This window comes from Tursiops truncatus, chromosome 7, assembly GCF_011762595.2.
Source record: "Tursiops truncatus isolate mTurTru1 chromosome 7, mTurTru1.mat.Y, whole genome shotgun sequence".
In the NCBI taxonomy this organism is placed as follows: domain Eukaryota; kingdom Metazoa; phylum Chordata; class Mammalia; order Artiodactyla; family Delphinidae; genus Tursiops; species Tursiops truncatus.
Genome location: NC_047040.1, coordinates 60,416,300 through 60,436,934, shown reverse-complemented (window position 1 = coordinate 60,436,934; position 20,635 = coordinate 60,416,300). Strand labels below are relative to the sequence as shown.

The 20,635-nt window shown below is 35.8% G+C and overlaps 2 protein-coding genes across 3 annotated transcripts in view; one reads left to right on the top strand and one right to left on the bottom strand.

Moving 5' to 3' along the window:
- The window catches only part of SLC25A12 (solute carrier family 25 member 12), a 173,946-nt gene that overhangs the window by 119,781 nt on the left and 33,530 nt on the right, over positions 1 to 20,635 (bottom strand). The window lies entirely within an intron of this gene.
- Positions 1 to 20,635, top strand: part of HAT1 (histone acetyltransferase 1) — a 50,818-nt gene that overhangs the window by 12,742 nt on the left and 17,441 nt on the right. For both annotated transcript variants that reach the window (XM_004319546.4, XM_019923109.3), the window contains exons 3-8: positions 4,332 to 4,407; positions 8,203 to 8,323; positions 17,271 to 17,450; positions 17,723 to 17,844; positions 18,345 to 18,449; positions 18,777 to 18,883. In XM_004319546.4, coding sequence (XP_004319594.1) covers positions 4,332 to 4,407; positions 8,203 to 8,323; positions 17,271 to 17,450; positions 17,723 to 17,844; positions 18,345 to 18,449; positions 18,777 to 18,883 — 711 coding nt within the window. The remainder of the gene's footprint in view (positions 1 to 4,331; positions 4,408 to 8,202; positions 8,324 to 17,270; positions 17,451 to 17,722; positions 17,845 to 18,344; positions 18,450 to 18,776; positions 18,884 to 20,635) is intronic.

The window sequence follows — 20,635 nt, the reverse complement described above, 5'->3', positions numbered from 1 at the left end:
TAGAACTACCATATGACCCAGCAATCCCACTACTGGGCATATACCCTGAGAAAACCATAATTCAAAAAGAGTCATGTACCAAAATGTTCATCGCAGCTCTATTTACAATAGCCTGGAGATGGAATGTATCTTCTTTTATGCTTCTTTGTCCCTCCAAAAATTACAGAAGTGATTCGGAGAACTAGGAAATACAGGAACTATATATATAGGAGTAGAAACAATAGGATGTATATTCAAAAAGAAAATTCATTGCAGGTCCTATGTTGGCAATAAGGTGCCATTTAGTATTCCAGGCCCTGATCTTCCATTTGTCTCCACAGATGTGAATGACATAATTTTTCTTGGAAAGAAAATTTTTAGTGCTTATTTTAAATTATTTCAGTTTTTATATTGTCTGTTTCTCTATTGGAATAATGTATATTTTGCAGAAATTTTAAAAAGTGCTGAAGAATATAAGAAATTAAAATTAAACCTGTAATTCTGTCACCCAGAATAACTACTTCAGTATTGTAATTTGGGATATTTCTTTCTAGTTTTTTAAATTATATATTTACTTATATTATTTCTCTTTTATAAAATTCAGGTCACAGTGTCATGTTCTGTTCACTTAACTGTAGGTACATTGTGAACATTTTTCTCTGTCACCAAATATCTCAGTAACATGATGTTTAGTGATTATATAAACCATTTCACATTTATATAATTTATTTAATCATTCTATTGCTTGATATTTGGTTTGCTTGCTTGCTCTCTTGCTTTACTGACGTAACAGCACTTCGTATGTGTTCTCATGTACATATATATATGCAGATTGAGTCAGCCTTAAACTCACTATTACCGACTTTGTAACCTTGAGCAAATTATTCTTTTTTGCATTATTCATCTGTAAAATGGAAGTAGTAATGTTACCTACCTTGTACAGCTCTTGCAAGGATTAACTACAATAATGTTTATAAAATCCTTAACAAATTGCCTGGCACACAGTAAATGTTCAAGTGACAACTAATAATATTATTAATAACATATTATTATTTTGTGTGTGACTGCTCCTTAAATGTATATCCAATAACAATGTTTTTCACACAAAAACTTGTGCACACACGTTCATAGCAGCATTATTCAAATAGTCCCAAATGTTCGTTAACTGATGAGTGTATAAACAAAATACGGCACCTCTGTACAGTAGAATAATGTTCAGCCACGAGAAGGGAATGAGCTACTAGCACATGCTACAACATGGATGAACCGTGACAACATATTAAGTGAAAGCAGCCAGACACAGAAGCCCTCATATTTTATAACTCTGTTTATTTGATATGCCCAGAGTAGGCAGATTTAGAGATCTGGTTTCATCCCTTTCATAGTAATTACTACATTTGTATAAGTGTTGAGGGTTTTTAAAATGAGAATAGAAAACTCACATTTGTCCTGTCTATTAAAAGGACTAACCTCCGTTCTTTGTGCCCCTAGCACCAATTGTTGGTTCCTTTTGTCTAAGGCCCAGGACTTTTTACCTTAAAAACCCTCTTTTGAGGAGATTACTTTCATTCTAATCTCTATCAAATTTAACCCATGGTATTTTCTCAATGTGTAATGCCAGGAACTTTTAGGCAACTTTTTAGAAATCTGCCCAGTGTGGTTAAAGGTCATACAGTGAACAAATTTTCATATTTCAAGTTTCACGATAAGGACTGATATAAAAACTTCACTTATTGGATAGTAAAAGAATCCTTTATTAACTACACAGCAGTGGTTTTAAAGAGTTTCTCTTGGATTCTTATATTTAAAATCTAATCAAATCTGCTCAAGCCAATAAATATTTAAGTATATATTTGCCTTAAGCTATTTGAGTTTTACTTCATTTTGGGGTTTTTTTTTGGTTTGTTTTTTGTTTGTGTTTTTGCGGTACGCGGGCCTCTCACTGTTGTGGCCACTCCTGTTGCGGAGCACAGGCACCGGACGTGCAGGCCCAGTGGCCATGGCTCACGGGCCTCGCCACTCCGCGGCATGTGGGATCTTCCCGGAGCGGGGCACGAACCCGTATCCCCTGCGTCGGCAGGCGGACTCTCAACCACTGCACCACCAGGGAAGCCCGAGTTTTACTTCATTTTAACTAAAAGATTCATCACTTTACTTTTTCTTTTAGTTCCTATCTTCTGTGGACTAAATTCCATGCTAAAATAGTAAAACCTCACTAATTTGGATGACAGGAGTGGGTATTGGAAGAAGGCCAATCCAATTTATAGAAATAGTTATCATAACTAACCTTACACTTTTCCTATTCATTACTTGTCTTTTTCTCTATCCATGTCTCTACCCATCATTACCAAAGTGCTATACATATTAGAAGCAGTAGCTTGAAATTAATTTTTTTTGAAATTATTTTTTAATAATTTCTAGAGACTTCGAGACATTTTAAAATATTAAAGATGCAGTAGTTGGGAATTTTTAGGTTAATGAGTCTAGACATATTGGACTACTTTATTTTCTTATTATGAAATATTACAGACATGCAAAAATTACAAGCAACTAATGAATATCTCTGATTCCATCACTCAGCTTTTTCAAATCTTAGCATTTTGCTGTATTTTCCCAGGCCTTTTTTTCTTTCAATTTTCATTACGAAAATTTGCAAACACAGAAAAATTGAGGGAATAGGATTATACCTGTATATCCTATACCTAGATTTAACAATTAACATTTTCCATATATGCTTTATTGTGTGTGTATTTTTGCTGAATTATTTGAAAGTAGCTTTCTGAACATCATGAATTTGCTCATAGCACATGTCCTAATATATGAATATGCACATATATAACCACAACACAGTTATTACACCTAAGAAAATTAGTGGTAATTCTTTGGTATCATGAAATTTTCTGGTTTCCCTGGTTGTTCTGGAAAGTCTTCAGTGGCTTAAAAAAAAAAAAAAAGATTTAAACCAGAATCCACTCAAGAATCATGCATTGTGTTGGGTGTTTCTTTAATCTCTTTTAATCCAGAACAGTCCCTCCTACCCATGGAACTTTTCCCTCCCGATGCCATTGATTTATTAGGCAGAGTAAAGTCATTACATAGAATTATTAAACAAATCTGCATTCTGGATTTGTCTATTTCCTTTTGCTGGTATTTAATTTGTTCCCTTCTCTATTGTAAATTGGAAGATATAAAGCTGGATTCGAGCTAGGATAAAATTTTTCAGTAAGAAAACTTCATAGGTGATACTGTATGCATTATTTTGCATTGAATCAAGAGGCACATATTGTTGGTCTGTCCCACAATGAGTGATTCTAAGTTTGAGATCACTTGGAAAGATGGTGACCACCAGATCTCTACAGTGAAAAGATTGTCTTTCCTTTTGTAAATCAGTAAGCTGCTAGTTGATAACTTTGGCACCCTGTGAATGACCTGCTCTACAAGGACAGTGTTAGAAACTTTTCATCTGCAGTTATCTTTTCATTCTTCAATTGCTTAAGGGTTTGTTTGGTTTTTTTGGTAGTTTTTCTTCATAAGATAAATTATATTGGGAAGAAGTCCAGTAATATCAGTACTCATAATAAATGCAAATAAAAATAACAAGATACCCATTTCCATCCTGGATTGGTAGAAATTAAAGTTGAGGGTACAGAGTATTCTCAGGGATATGGGAGAAACAAAGGAGTTTAAGTAGCTGCTGGTGTGTATTTACAGTATTTTAAAGGGCACTTAAGCAGTATTTGCAAAAATATTTCAGTACTTTTTTCAGCACTTGTACTGCCAGGAATTTACTCCATGTATACTTGTAAAAGTATAGCACGGTTAAGGATGTCATTGCAGCGTTACTTTTAATAGCAAAAAAGAAAAGGAAAAAATCTAGGAACAACATAAACATCATCATCTTGCAGTCATAAAGAATGATGTGATGCTATGAGCTTCATCAAACTCAGATTGTTCTTGTTCTCAGAATGTTTCTTACAGCACTTTGTTTTTGTTTCCTTTGTACTGTAGCTTTTCTCATCTCAAAGTGCTTTTTTGGTTTTGTTTCCTTTTACTCTTTGCATTGTGTATAAACATACCAGAAAAGTAAAAATTAAATCAGATGCCTCTGTCATGCCTAGTTTTCTAATTCTTAGAATCAGTAGGGTTTTGACGCTGAAGCACTCAAAGTAATATTCTGATTTTCATTGTTTGTTTTCCTCATGAGAATCCAGTGTAAATCATATAATGGAAAAGTGACATTTTAAGTATGAAAAATGTTGGCTGTATCCTAGTTACACTGAAATTCTTAAACTGGAAATACCTGTCATCTTTAATATCGTTAATATCTCTATATTTTTTATTCTTTTAAACAGTTCGTTTTCCTGAAGATCTTGAGAATGACATTAGAACTTTCTTTCCTGAATATACCCATCAACTCTTTGGGGATGAGTAAGTAACTTAGTAAGATATTTGTCAAATTAGTATGGCAAAAACATTTTTTTTTTAATTTAGAGATGAGAATTTATTTTCTTTACTGTTATTTTTCATGTAATTTATTTTAAAATATAAGAATGGCATTTTTTACATTGAGACACCAATCTACTATATAATACCTATCATTTAGTGCTATAGGTGCATTATCTCATTTAATTCTCATAATCTTAGCAATGGTATTATCATTTGTAACATTAACATTGGTGGGATTGGATAGTTGCCTAAGGACGTATGAATGGCTGAAGTTCAGATTTAGTCAGTCTGACTGCAGAGCCCATATTCATAACTACTCCTTTTTTCCTACCATTTTGCTATACTGCTTTTAGAAAACACTCCCCTAAATCTGGAAAGCTTAAGTTTATTCTGGGACAAGTAAATAAGCAATTAAGAGAAATTTATTTTCAGAAGCAACTTTAAAGATACATCCTGGGCTATTCAGCACAATTCTTTAATTTCCTATACCTTCATTACATTATTAGAATAGTCCATCACCTTTTGTTTTTTTAACTTTTGATTTTGAAGAAAATTTCAAATTTACAGTAAGTTGCAAGAATAATATTCTGTATATCCTTTATCTACAATCATCAGTTATTAACATTTAGCTATATTTGCTTTAATCATTCTCTTATATAAATATATTGATAGGTTGTTGTTGAACCATTTGAGAGTAGGTTGCAGGAATATCTTCTCTTACTCCTAAATTCTTTAGTATGTATTTCCTAAAAACAAGGACAGTAACCATAGTAGAATTATCAAAACTCAGGAAATTTAACATTGATACAGTACTGTTTTCTAAAATATAATCCACATTTCAAACTTTGCCAGTTGATTCCTAGTAATTCTTTTATAACCATTTTCCCCATCCTGGATCCAATCTAGAATCACGTATTGCATTTAGTTGTCATCTCTCTTTAGTCCCTTTAGTCTGAAACAGTTCTTCAGGCTTTGTTTTCCATGGCACTGACATTTTTGTAGAGAATAGGCTAGTTTTACAAACCATTTTGGACTCATTTGATTGTTTCTTCATGATTAAATTCAGATAATGCATATTTTTGTAGTACCACAACAGAAGTTGTATATGTCCTTCTCAGTGTGTCATATCAGAAAGTCTATGAGGTCAGTTTGTCCCATTGTTGGTTAAGCTAACTTGGGTCATTAAGTTTCGAGGTATCTGCCAGGTTTCTCCACTAAAAGGTTATTGGGCTTTTCTTTGTTATTTATATGTAATCTGTGGGGAGATAGTCTGAGAGTGAAAATATCCTGTTTCCCATCAAACTTTCGCTCAGCAGCTTTAAAACTGTTAATGATTCATGTCAGTATTTTACTATGATTGTAAAATGGCGATTTTCTAACTCTACCACACCTTCAGCAGTTATTAGTTTGCATTCTGCTATAAAAAACAGCTTCTCTTCTTCCCCTTGTGTATTGTTTATATCAGAATAGACTCAGGGATTCTTTTTTTAAATTAATGGTTTATAATCTTTTACTGTTATTAATTTGATGCTCAAATTATCACAGATTCAACAAGTGGCTCTTTCAAACTGGCTTTTTGAGTCCTTTAGATATATCGTCATCATTTTGAGGACATGTTACCTTGTGATACAATAAGGTGTTCCACGTTCACCTTGTACTTCCTCTGCTAGTTCTGGAGTCGGGCATATTCTCAAGGAACCATGGTATTTTTAGTAGGAAAGGGTGTTTAGACATAGTTGACATTTAAAATATTCCCTCTTATTGCTATTTTCTCTATGCATTATTTCAACATTTTGGACATATTTATTTAATGTGTTTTTAAATTGACAAATGTCTCTTCATGGAACAAGTTTCTTGAGAATTTCTTATGAATACATCAGATTAGGCATTTTATGTGCTTTTAAATATTAATAACTGAATTTTACTATATATTGATTTGTGCCAAAATTTGAGCCTTTCATATTTTAAACAGGTTTTATTACACCATAAAAATAAGAATGCTTTCTCTTTGTATCTCTGTCTTTAAGGAGCTTTTTATTTTATTCTCTTCCTCTTACTGCTATTTAAAATCTCTTCCTATGGTAATACCTTAGTGAGTAGGATCTAATTTCACAGGTACTGCTTCCTAATGGCATTTTGCACACTCACTTTGCATGTCATTAAAAGTGGTGTGCTTGCATACCCCTCCTCTAAGGTAGGCAGATGACAATCACATAATCATGATAACTCTGTATCTTGGGACCCATGACATTGATCTTGATCCTAGTGTCATTGCCACTCCTTCCTACTACATATAATTTTCAGAGTCCTAGAATGGACACTGCTCATATTTTGTTTTGGTAGCCTAGACAGAAATCTGGAAATGACACTGCTTCTTTTAACCACTCTTTCAGTATTCACCTTCAAAAAAAACCCTCTGGGCTTCCCTGGTGGCGCAGTGGTTGAGTCCTCCTGCCGATGCAGGGGACGCGGGTTCGTACCCCGGTCCGGGAAGATCCCACATGCCGCGGAGCGGCTGGGCCCCTGAGCCATGGCCTCTTGGCCTGCGCGTCCGGAGCCTGTGCTCCGCAACGGGAGAGGCCACAGCAATGAGAGGCCCGTGTACCGCCAAAAAAAAAAAAAAGCCTCTATCATACAATTCAGCTTTTTTTTTGTGTGTGTGGTACGCGGGCCTCTCACTGTTGTGGCCTCTCCCGTTGCGGAGCACAGGCTCCGGACGCGCAGGCTCAGCGGCCATGGCTCACGGGCTTAGTTGCTCCACGGCATGTGAGATCCTCCCGGACCAGGGCACGAACCCGCGTCCCCTGCATCGGCAGGCGGACTCTCAACCACTGCGCCACCAGAGAAGCCCTACAATTCAGCTTTTTAAAGTGTAAAGTTCCATGGGTTTTAGCATATTGAGAGTTGCGCAATCATCACCACTGCCAATTTTCATCACTCCCACCAAAATTCCCATTGTGACCAATTAGCAGTTGTTCCCTCTTTCCCCTACCCTCCCTAGCCCTGGGTAGCCACTAATCTACTTTCTGTCTTTATAAATTTACCTATTCTGGATTGTTTTTTTGGCCAGTGTGCAGGATCTCTGCCTACCAAGGATCGAACCCATGCCCCCTGCATTGGGAGCGCGGATTTTTAATCACTGGACCGCCAGGGAAGTCCCAGAAGACTTTTTTTTAAGCTGAAAAAGGGAATAGCAAGGCGTAGATGGGTAGCGGGGAGCAAGGTTGGAAAAAAATAGCAGCAGCTCCAGATCTGCTTTCTGAGTTCATAAGTGGGGTGTGATCAGACAGGTACTATCACTCACCACTTTCAATAGCTCTGGATGTTGGTGATGGATGCAAGTGGTAAGTTGGAAGCACTGGGCTAAGGCTACATCTTAGCCGCTTGCCTAGCCAGGAATCAATTTGACATTGCTTGTCTCTGATTTGAAATGCCTCCTAGTAGTAGCAACAGTAAGAGCAGCAACAGTAGCTGTAGTATACTTGTACAATGTGACAGTCAATATTATACACAGTTTACATGTATTAACTTGTTCATTTAACCCATAAAACATCCTTGAGGTAGGTGTTATTATTCTCTCACTTTATAAATGAGGAAAGCGGAAGCCCAGTTTCATTCAGTATGGTTCGTTTGTGTATTTGTTTTTAATAAGTATAGTTTAAAATCTCGAAACTACCCATGAAGTTAAACTTGTTTATATGTAGGGTTAATACTTTGTCATGACTTTGTAAAGATTCATTTTCGGGTCTTAGATTACTGCTGTTTTTCCCCTTTTAGTGAAACTGCTTTTGGTTACAAGGGTCTGAAGATCTTGTTATATTATATTGCTGGTAGCCTGTCAACAATGTTCCGTGTTGAATATGCATCTAAAGTTGATGAGAACTTTGACTGTGTAGAGGTAAGAACAGAAATAAATTTATTTTTAACTGCTTTCCAATTGAGTATAAAACAGATTATAAGATGTAAAGGTTTGAGGGAGGAGAGAATCTGTTATATAGCAGCTTTAAAACCACATATTTAATATTTAGTCATGGAGATGATTGTCTGCCTGTCATTCCAGTTAACGCTGTGATCATGATCCTTAGCCTGATCTGTTTCCTGAGTGGACCTTTTCCATAAAAACCTTCACTTGGGCTTCCCTGGTGGCACAGTGGTTGAGAGTCCGCCTGCCGATGCAGGGGACACAGGTTCGTGTCCCGGTCCAGGAGGATCCCATGTGCCATGGAGCGGCTAGGCCCGTGAGCCATGGCTGCTGAGCCTGCGCGTCCGGAGCCTGTGCTCCGCAACGGGAGAGGCCACAGCAGTGAGAGGCCCGCATACCGCAAAAACAAAACAAAACAAAACAAAAAAAACCCTTCACTTGATCAGAGTTGCATTTTATTTACCAACTTTAGTTTTTTATTTTGAACATTAAAAGTACTTATTTTCCCCAAAGTTAAGATGGAGGGAACTAGCTAAATTTTCTGCATTTACTTCATGTACAATTTTCTTATTAAAATTTCTCTTGCCATATTTCTAATCCCAAATTTCCTAATATATATTCCTTTATGAACATGGATAATTAAGCTGATTACATTATAAAACTATTTGAAGCAAATGAACCAAAAGAGGGTAAAGGCAGAGAGTATGAAGCGTATGCACCTGTGGCAGGCTGAATTATGGCCCCACCAAAGGCAGCATGACCACAGAGGCTGAGTAATGTGGCCACAAGCCAGAGAACACTAGTAGCCACCAGGAATTGGAAGAGGCAAAGAACAGATTCTCCTTCAGAGCCTCTGGAGGGAGTGTGGCCCTGATGACACCCTGATTTCAGCTCAGTGATATTGATTTTAGATTTTGCCTCTAGACTGTGAGAGAATACGTTTCTGTTGTTTTAAGCCTCCATGTTTGTGATAATTTAGTACAGCAGCCATAGGAAACTAATACAGATTTTTGTACCAGGGAGTGGGATACTACTGTAACAACTAAAACTGTAGAAATGTCTTTAGAAATGTGTAATAGGTAGAAACTGGAAGAATTTTGAGACACATGATAGAAAAAGCAAGTTTGCCTTGAACAAACTGTTGGTAGAAATATGGATGTTAAAGGCACTGCTGGTGAGGACTCAGAGCAAAGTTAGGACCATGGGAGAGAAAACTTTTTTATCATCTTAGAGAATACATACTATATCATTATAAAAGAGAATGTTGATAGAAATAGGAATGCCTTCTAGTACTAGTAACAGTCCAGTAAAAGGTGCCTCTGGTGAGGGCCCAGAAGGAAATGAGGAACATGTTATTGGCAACTGGAGTAAAGGAGATCTTTTTTGTATAATGCCAGAAAGCCTGGCTGAATTGTGTCCTGCATTAATGTGGAAAGGAGAACTTGTAAGCAATAAACTTGAATACTTAGCTGAGTAGTTTTCCAAACAAAGTATTGAAGCTTTGGCCTGGTTTCCTGCTTTTCGTAAAATGTGAGAGGAAAGAGAGAAATTGAGGGAAGAACTGTTAAGCAAAAAAGATCTAGGACTTGATGATTTCGGAGATTCTCAGCCTGTTCTGAAGACACTAAAATTAGAAGATTCATTATCAGGCAAGTGTGCTGTGGGGAGAAAGCCAAGAGTATGGCTAAGTAATCTTGTTTTGCTGAAGAGATAGGCACGTGACTCACTGTTCTCAGTAATCTCAACAAAGCCAGGAATAGGGATTGAATTCTATGATATGAATTCAGGGAACATCTGTGGAGGACTGCCTTGTCTATTGACATGAACCTTCATGGTATACACAGATTACCCACAAGGTTTTTCGCGAGTGTTATATCAGCAGAAACACGGCCGGTTTGGACTGACAGAATGAGGGAAGGCTAATGGACTTCTAAAGTTCTATAGGCAGGAAACAGGCTGATAACACTATTCAGCTGCAAACATGTGCTACCTTTCAAGAAAAAGGAAGAACAATTTTGAAGGTGGAGCTTCAGGCTCAGAGGATGGACCCACAGGCCACAGTATTCCCAGGTCTAATGGAATATGGATTAAATTAGCTGGATTTTGAAATTGTTTGGTACTGGTGACTTATTTCTTCCTACCATTTTCTCCCTTTTTTTGGCTGCCTTGGGTCTTGGTTGCTGCGTGTGGGCTTTCTCTAGTTGAGGCGAGCGCGGGCTACTCTTCATTGCGGTGGCTTCTCTTGTTGCGGAGCACAGGCTCTAGAGCACAGGCTCAGTAGTTGTGGCGCACGGACTTAGATGCTCCACGGCATGTGGAATCTTCCCAGATCAGGGCTAGAACCCGTGTCCCCTGCATTGGCAGGCGGATTCTTAAACACTGCGCCACCAGGGAAGTCCCAAAAAATTATATATTTTAGACTTGTTCTGTTCCTGGGCATTCCTGTTTAAAGATATTGAAGCCAACTTTTTCAAGGCTTTAACTAACTTTAAATTTCTGACTTAAGCCTTTTGCCAACCTTGTGCCCCACCCTTTTATTGTAAAACCTTCTCTCATTACTTGCATTTGTTGATTTGCCCCCTTATTATTATTGTTTGGTTTTCTTTTATTGTAAAGGACTTGCCCAAAGTCCCACAACTAGTATCAATAAATGATTCATATTGTACATGGGAAAGAATCACTTAGTCGTAGTATGCATAATATATAGTAATACTCTCTTAAAAGATGTGATTATAGAACTGTTTATGACCTGTTCTAAATGGGCCCAGGTGCTTGTGCTTATTAGTTTTTATTTCTGTTTTTTACAATGTGGATTTATTTTTGCCTGCTTCCATACTTTTATGCTGTTAGATCTCAATTTACTGCTGGTGTGAGGGACTTTCCGCTTGCAAACAGTCCCCTTATGGGTAAAAAATACCATATTAGTAAACTTAATGGAATTGTAACATGAATCATATATAGCATAAAGAGGTCTAAAATAGTCTCTTATATCCGTTATTCAAACTTCAGTGTCAGAAATACTTTGAGCACTTACTTTTTTTTGTTCCCATCCCACTCTGTTTGAGATGCCTAAGCTTGTCAGATAAATAATATGTAACTGCACTTAACATTTGTTTTATTCAGTGGTTTGTGTCCCTTGGAAATTTTTGAAAATTTGCAGATATAAAAGTGATTCTGAATAATACTGTAGTTGTGGTGATTTGATACTTGAAAAGATTTAATCTTAGATAAACTAGCATTTAACACAGACTTAGTAAAATGGAGCTTTTTATAATCAAATATTTCTTATTAGATTGTTAAACTTTCAAGCCCGGCTAGATACTCTTTAAAAATGCAGTGGTGGGGGCTTCCCTGGTGGCGCAGTGGTTGAGAGTCTGCCTGCCGATGCAGAGGACGCGGGTTCGTGCCCGGGTCCAGGAAGATCCCACATGCCGCGGCGCGGCTGGGCCCGTGAGCCATGGCCGCTGAGCCTGCGCGTCCGGAGCCTGTGCTCCACAACAGGAGATGCCACACAGTGAGAGGCCCATGTACCGCCAAAAAAAAAAAAAAAAAAATGCAGTGGTGGGTTTTTTTTCTTGTGTTATACAAAATTCACTTTTGTTTGAGGGGTTTGCTGGTTTGGGGTTTTTTGTTTTGTTTTTTTTTTAAGTTTCGGCTGGCAGTGCTGAATTTCTTCCAAAGGAACAATTGAGTTAGTAATTGATGAATCTTTCAAATATTATGTGCAGTGAAAATAGCTATGTATTTGCATTGACTTCTAATTGTTCTATTCTTGAAAACCAGCTTTCTCCATTTAGAAGTACTGTGTTAGGAGTAAGAAATCCATCTTTATAATGCCTTTTTGTAGGACTATTTATTTGCTTCATGGTCGAAGATCACTTATTTAAATTACATGCTCAAGCAGAGACCTCTTTTTCCCCTTATACAAAAAGAATGGGTAGCAGATGTGGGAGGAATGGGCTTGCCTCTTCTCAGTTTGCAGTGCGAATGTTCATTTCACAATGCCTTCTGTGTTCTTGATGCCAGGAATCTAGTGGCAAACAAAGCAAAGTCACTGCTCTCATGAAGCTTACCTTCTTGCCAAGAGGAGCAGTCAGTGAACAAATATTAAATAAACAAATTAATATGTATGAAAATACGTTAATGTATGAAGAAACATTTTGCTGGTTTCTGAATGAAGAGGAAACAGCCATGTAATAATCTGAAGGGATCAATGTATGCAGAGGCCCTGAAATGAGAACATTCTTGGCATTTTTGTTGTCCAGAAAGATCACTGTTGTTAAGTCGTCGTGGTGATGGAGAGAAAGGTAGGAGATGGTTGAAGGGGGTTGGCGAAACTAGGTCATACGGAGTAAGAGTAGTTGATAGCCTTTGGAGGTTTTAAGTAGGTGGGGGTTATATGATAGGGTTTATATTTTTAAAAGATGATTCTGGCTGCTGTGCAGAGAACACACTGTAGGGGGCAAGAGTGAAAGAAGGGAGACCAGAATGTTGCAGTGTTATAGGCCACACTGCATTTAGTTGTCTGGTTAAGGATATCTTTGGAGGTAGAGCCAGTAGCATTTGCTGTTGAATTAAATGTGATTGATGAGGGAAAGAGGAACGAGGAGGATCCCATTGCTTAAGCAGTAGTGGTACTATTCACTGAGATGGGGAAGATAGGAAAAGTAGATTTAAGTGGAAAAAGCCCAAGATTTTTGTTTTAGATGTATTGTTTTGAGGTTATTACATAATATATCATAATTGAGCTTTTGCAGACTCTACTCTGTGGCATTATTTTTGCATATGAAAAATATAGCCTTTTAGGTGGTCAGAAACCACAGCAAATCTGCTTAGAAGTTATTTGCTTGTTAAAATTTTGCCATTACATTAGTCTTTCATCATCCATTCTTTTTCTTTTACATGCTCTCCAGTGTCACCTGAAATTTTTTAGTTACAATTAAGATGCCTGTAAAACATCTCCACTAGCCATCCTCTTTAAAGACAACATAATTATTTTGAATTTTGCGATACAATAAACTTGATTATTCAGACACTGATGGTTTGGTCATCTTATGGTTGTCCCTGATCTTTGCCTTTATCAATACCTCCTGCCCTCTCTTGAGGTAATTTCATTGCTTTTTAGTGGAAGGGTGTGTAACTAAGATTGTTCAGTCTTGCTAACTGCTAACATTTTAGGGAAAGTTTTGTTGGAGAAAGTTGAAGTACATGGATAAGGTTTGTATTATCTGTGAATTTCAGTCATCTGTTTTATCCTTGTCTCTCATTAATATGGATTGAGTTTGAGAGTAGATGAGAGCAGATTTTTTAAATTTTCTGGATTCCTTAGGGCTTTTTAAATAGAAAAATCCTGTGTACTTATAAAAATTTAATCTTGAGGAAGCAAAAAAATAACTCTTTGGTAGACTAATAATATTTCAGTATATTCCACTATATTCTTTTTTTGATAATGGTGTCAGCATTCTTAATGAGTAATTTTATATGAAGTATCATAAAAAGCTTTAAAATTATGTATTTAGATTTTTATCTTGGAACTTTGTTGTGAGTTTAGGTTGCAAAACACTAATGCAGTATAAATTAACATAATGCGACCTTTGTTTTTCCAGTAGTTGAAATATTCACGCTTTTTCTCTACTCCTCTAACAAAATGGAAATTTCTACAGCTTAAATATTGTCAGAGAATGTAAGATTGAGCACGTTATGTAGATACGGAGTGTTTTTGCTTGTTTTTGTAGCATATCTTGAGCAAATTATGTAGATACGGAGTTTTTTTGCTTGTTTTATAGCATATTCTTAGAATTATAGTTAATGTTAAGTCTTCACCACTTCAGCCAAGTAAATGATAGCACGTACTACTATTTAACATGCCTCTAAAGTTGCTATTTCAAAAATAAAGCACCACAGACAAATTTAGACAAATGCTGCTGTTTAAGATAAGACACTAAAGAGGTAATTTGGTTTTCGAATGTGATAAGTACACGTGTACAAGTGTTAACATATTTGTATTACAGCAGACTACCAGTTAGTCTCAGGTACATTGCTTTATGCAGTGATGAAGGATAGTAAAAATTGCTTCATGGAAACATCTCATGTGTAACAAAGTACAGAACATTGGAAATTGAGATGACCATAGTCAGAAAGTATACAATCTAAAATATTTCATCTTGAGTCACCTAAGAGAAGACCTGAATAGAAGAGTTACTTTTATGCTTTCCTTATTAAAAAGATATTGCCAAGGGTTAGGAAAACATTTGTAAGGCATATCCTTATTAAATATATCAGGTTGTATTCTAGATTCTTGATCTAGTCAGCTTAATTTCTTATTCTTTCTAGAACTGTATTTTTACATAATTTTACTTAAAGTTTAGAATATTCTTGAAGATAGGGAATTTTTCAGGGATCTTCAGAAACAGAATCTAAACGTTTAGCCACAAGCATTGGAACTAAAAGGTTTCAGTTAATCTTTAATTCTACATTAAATTGAAAATGAGTATATGGGGGTTTTCTCTAGTGGTAATTGTATTGTCTGGCCAGTAATCCAATATGAAAAATGAATATTTAACTGAACTAAAATATATTTATTCTTTTAGAAAAGAGTACAGATCTGTAAGACATGACAGTTATAGGATTTTTTTTTTCTTAAAGCAGAATCCATTTAATAGAGAAACGCAGGCATTTTTCCTTTAGTGGTGCAAAGTTCTGAATTCTGGGTTTGAAGAGCTGTTTGGTTTTATGTTACGTATTTTATGTAATACATATACATTTTCTCTAATGTATTATATGTAACAGATTCCTTGTTTTTAAACTTGGCCTTTTATTCCCCTGTAAAAGTTCTTAATGTGTAAACTTGCCCAGAGCAAAATATTTATTTGAAGATATTTATTACAATAAATAGGTATCCTCTGAAGGCTGAAAGTTAAACATTAACTCTCTTTCAACTTCGTTGAGCTCAAATCTTTGGCTGCTTTATCTGCTATCTGAACTGCTACTTGAAACTTAGAGTTTCTGAGAAATCTTTGAAGTACATTTGGTGCCTGATATGTGAAGTTATTTGATCGTGCTTTGCAATGCCTTGTTGAGAAGACAGGACACAGGGAAAGTTTTTAAAGTTAAAATTATATACACTGTACATGCCTTGAAGTGTTTTCTTTTAAATTGATAGATTGTAAACCTCTTTATTTAAAAGTAGTGTTTCTTGACTTTTTAAAACTTGAATTAATACTACTTTACCCATCGCTACTTTGGATTTTAATTGCCACACAACAGACCTATTAAACCTATCCCTTATTATTACACTTTCCTCTTGTAATTATTGAATTTGTACAAATTCTATAAAATATGTTTAAGATGGTCTCTTCACATTAAATAGCAGTATCAAGGAAAAATAATTTATCAAATAGTACTTTAAAAATAAGCAAAAGTGGTTCTGTCAAATGCAGTTTATTTGATCTTGAGGGTGAATGGATTGTAAGGACTGGTGCACATATTAGAAATAAGCTGTTGGGCAAAATGTCGAAGAGCTATATTTTTAAATAATAGCTTTTTTTTAATAGCTATAAACAAGTTATATATAAATGTTGGTAGTACCAGAGCATTGAAAATAAAACTTGTTTGTGATAAATTCCATCCTTCGTTCTCTATCCGAAAATGTAACTGAATGATAATAAAGTGCTATTCATCTGCAGGTGCATTGCTTCTGCTTAGTTAAAAGATGTTTGAAAGGACAGGAATTAGTAGCATGTTGTATTAGCCTTTTGTAGTGTATTTTGTCCTAAGCATCTTAATTTCCCTGTTTTGAATGCTAAGTAGCAAGGGTCTTGGTTTAGAACTAATACCCATCATGCATGTAAACGGTATGAAAGAGCTGCTTAGTAAGTTAACACAAAGTGTTCTTGTGTCAGTCCTTGTGGAAATAGATACAATACAAACATTACAGCTGAACTCACGGCAAACTCCATTAAGTAAAAACCTGGCCTCATTGTTCAGGAAAAAGTTTGAATAGAATGCAAGCTCATTTTGTTGAATGTAATGTCAGGCTTTTAGGGACTGTATTGAGGGATAAGGTTTTGTTAAGTTGAGACCAATTCATTAAGTTTTATTGCCTGGTGAGAAGCAGTAATACTTTATTGTAAGACTTCATCAAATATTCATGGTTAAAGAGAAGTAGTAAATGTATTCAATCAAGTGGTCTTTGGGGCTTTGTAAAGGATTATGAAGTCTGCTCAGCTGATAGTTTAACATTCATTGAGGTTATTTAACAAGGATAATTTTAATCTCTGAGTTTAATTTTGTTGTCCAGGCTTGCCTTTTTTTACTGTCACAAATCCAACTCTATAAAAATTGTGCCACATTATAGGATGAGTGGATAATATATCCATTCATATAATTTATGTATTTCCTAAGTGGGTATATTTTTTAAGTTATCTTAATTTTGAGTTTCGTGTATGAGGGAGTTATGACCTACTTGCTTATTGTGAGGTTGCCATTTGTTTGGTCAGACCCTAGCCTCACCTCACTACTGCTGGTGATCCTTTCATGTCTTGGATAATATACTCTCCTTGACACATGTAACATAATAAGCAGCTGTGTAAAATAATAAGCAGCCTTTTGTTTTGGCCAGTTTAAATTGTCTTGAAGGGACATAGCATTTTCTACATGATGTTAGAAATTTCTATAGCATTGCCCTCATTCTTGTAGTTGATTTCAGGCTACCCACCTCCTCTTTTTTATTTGTGTTGTACTTGTGTTCATCTGACATTTTTGCGGCAGCATCCTGTACACATGAAACTCATCCTTTCCCAGTTCGCCGTGTGTTTGTACCTTCAGTTTAACGGTGAATTGAAGAAAAACTAAGAAAAACTAAGCATGTTCAACTAAGTCAAATTTATTAATTTTTGTGTGTCCTTTAATCTCCATTCCTTAGGCAGATGATGTTGAGGGCAAAATTAGACAAATCATTCCACCTGGATTTTGCACAAACACGAATGATTTTCTTTCCTTGCTGGAAAAAGAAGTTGATTTCAAGCCATTTGGAACCTTACTTCATACATACTCTGTTCTCAGTCCAACAGGAGGAGAAAACTTTACCTTTCAGATTTATAAGGTAAAGATAAATCTAAATATTCCCTGGGTGAAAGTACCTCATTTCCCTGGAACCTGTATCCTGTTTTGATGTTTTTTTCCGTGATTTATTGTAACTTCAGGAAACAAGTCTTTGTCAGCATTAAAAACAAAGATCTGTTTTGTATGTGTGTCTGTGTACACATCTTAGTCTGAGACTTCTAAACATTTTCCCACAGAATAGTTTTGTGTTCTACAGACTTTCACTTACCTCTGTGATGAGTTTCACCTGACTTTTCCTGGCTTTTTCCCTAGGCTGACATGACATGTAGAGGCTTTCGAGAATATCATGAAAGGCTTCAGACCTTTTTGATGTGGTTTATTGAAACTGCTAGCTTTATTGACGTGGATGATGAAAGATGGCACTACTTTCTAGTGTAAGTACAGTTCTAAAGCAACAGTAGACCTTATTACCTCCACAAAGCCAGCATTTTAATTGTGGCGGCCCAATTATTAGGACAGTATAATGATATTTTTCCCAGGAAAGAAAATCTATTGTTTATGAGGCTTGAGTTTTCCTTCATTATGCTTTGGGAGACCTTGAGAATAGAGTTGAATAAAATGCTGTTGTCCGTTAGGGCCCTGAATGTAGGCTTAAACAGTAAAACGAGCTTTGCCTGTGTTTTCTTTTACTTGCCACCTATTCATCTTTATAATAGGCAAGTGCACTGAAGTGATGTAAAGAGGTCTGATTTATCCAAGTTGCTGCACACCAATTAAGTGAATTGTATATTCAGAACATAGCAGGTGTACCCATTGGGCCCTCACAGAGTAGCTTGCTGACACTGAAAATTCAGTCAGAGAATGGAAAAGAAAATGGACACTGCATGGGAGCGCGACTGTAATTGACCTGCTTGGCTTTCTGTTTTATCTGCAGATTTGAGAAGTATAATAAGGACGGAGCTACACTCTTTGCGACCGTAGGCTACATGACAGTCTATAATTACTATGTGTACCCAGACAAAACCCGGCCACGTGTAAGGTAATTGGCAGTATAACACGTGCCTTGTCTTTTATTTCAGAAGAAGGAACTGCTGAAGTTTCCAATACTTTTTATAATAGTGTTGATTTGTTTTAAAAAAATCACCATTATTCATTGGCTATGTACTGATTTATTTCATTGTTCCCTTTGAAACAGCGTGGAAGATTGAATGTTTACAGTTTTGAGTATCTCAATAATTTTTGGAATTCTTGAAGGTGGATTGAAAAAAAAAATCACACAAACTTTAAAGTGTTTATATTACTATAGTGACTTGCAATTTGTAAACCAGTCATGTTGTGATATTTTAATATAATTTCTTTACTATAGTCAGATGCTGATATTGACTCCATTTCAAGGTCAAGGCCATGGTGCTCAACTTCTTGAAACAGTTCATAGATACTACATTGCATCTCCTTCTGTTCTTGATATTACAGGTATGTAAATTTTGATTTGTTGTTGAAAGAGCCTTTCTAAAAAATCTCTTCTTTACTAATTTTGGTTTTGTCAGAAATAACTTTTATTTTAAATAGCAGCAGTCTCCTGAGGTCTTTTTGGAACTGTTTAAAAATGGCTTAAGGTTACATTTTAAATCATAAGCCTTTGTGGGATTGGATTGCATCTCTGAGTATGAGGTTCTCATTAATTGAACAAATTGAGGATAATGAATTGAATATATAATGGGAAATCTTAGGCATATATATGTTGCAAGTGTGGTATGACTTATTTGTTCAGTTTATTTGGCAGACAGTTTATAAAATTGATGTATCTTTTCATCTAACTTTACTGCTACTGTTAAATGATTTGGAAACTTGGGAGATACAGAAGTAATTACTAAAGTTAGTTTATATCAAAATTTATAAATTGTTTAAGTGACACCTTCACTAGCTTAGTGACTTGCAAAATTATAGAAACATAATACAAACAATAACACTTCTTTTTAGCTAAGCTCAAAATTGTTTAGCTTCTGTTTACTTATAGAGCTTGGACTTGGTACTACATGAAGGGACTTTTTTGGTGATTTTAATCTAGAGACTTAAGAGTTCACATAAGTAGTCTTTGTCTTCTCTAGTGGGTAATGTGCCAGCAGGGGTTGTTTCTGTGAAGCCTCTTAACCACTTTCTTCTGTCTACTCCAACCAATAAAGTCCTTGATACTTAGCACCAATTAGCAGATAAAGAATTTTATTTCTTAAATCTCAGTGAAGAGTCATCAATAATGGTAGCCTTTATTCATTGCAAACTGAAGTCTCTAAAGAGAAAATGCTAAACATGCTAAAGGACTTGTGAATTTGAAAACTGGGTATTGGCCTTTATTTTCAGTGTTAACATTTCTTAGCATTATAAATTACTAAATATGCCTTATCAGCTGTTCTAAGATATTTCTCCTCACTTTCCATACCCAGTCATTTAAAAAAAGAAAAGTACAGAATTTTCCACTCTTTGGTTGTTTTAGTTGCCTATAGCGCCATTATTTTGTATATTTTTTAAACTTTTTGGATCTTTATCAGGCTCTGAATTTCCCTTTGCAATCCAGGATATTCTTTATATTGAGATGGCCTTTTGCTTACTTGACATATAGCCAGATATAGTAAAAATTAAAACTTAACCAGCAATGGCCTATGTTACAGGATAGATAGGTGTTGTGGTGTAATTGCCACCCATTTTTTTTTTTTAGCACTTTTTTATTTTGGCCGCGCCTCTCGGGTTGCAGGATCTTAGTTCCCCAATCAGGGATCGAACCCGGGCCCTGGCAGTGAGAGAGCTGAGTCCTAACCACTGGATTGCCAGGGAATTCCCTTTTTTAAGCACTTAAAGTAAAATACTGGAAAACAGTTCTTTATATCATGTGCCATCTTCCTTTTGAGGATGTCAGTATTCATAAGATATACAGCGTTTGAATACATATCGGTTTTATGACCTTACATATAGAATTGGTGATTTGTTTCTTCCAGAATTATGAAGAGAGTTGCATTTGGCAATAGAAATTGATCTTGGGCTAGAATATATCTCACTATTATTAATCTATTAGTTGTATATTAAGAGCTAATTATATCTGTCCTTTAAACGTTCCTTGTAGTACTGGAATATGTTACATGGCTTTTTAGAGTGTTATCTATAAATTTTTTATAATATGAAGGTTTTTTTTTAATGATAGAAGAGCATTTATGTTGGTAGATGATGTATTTA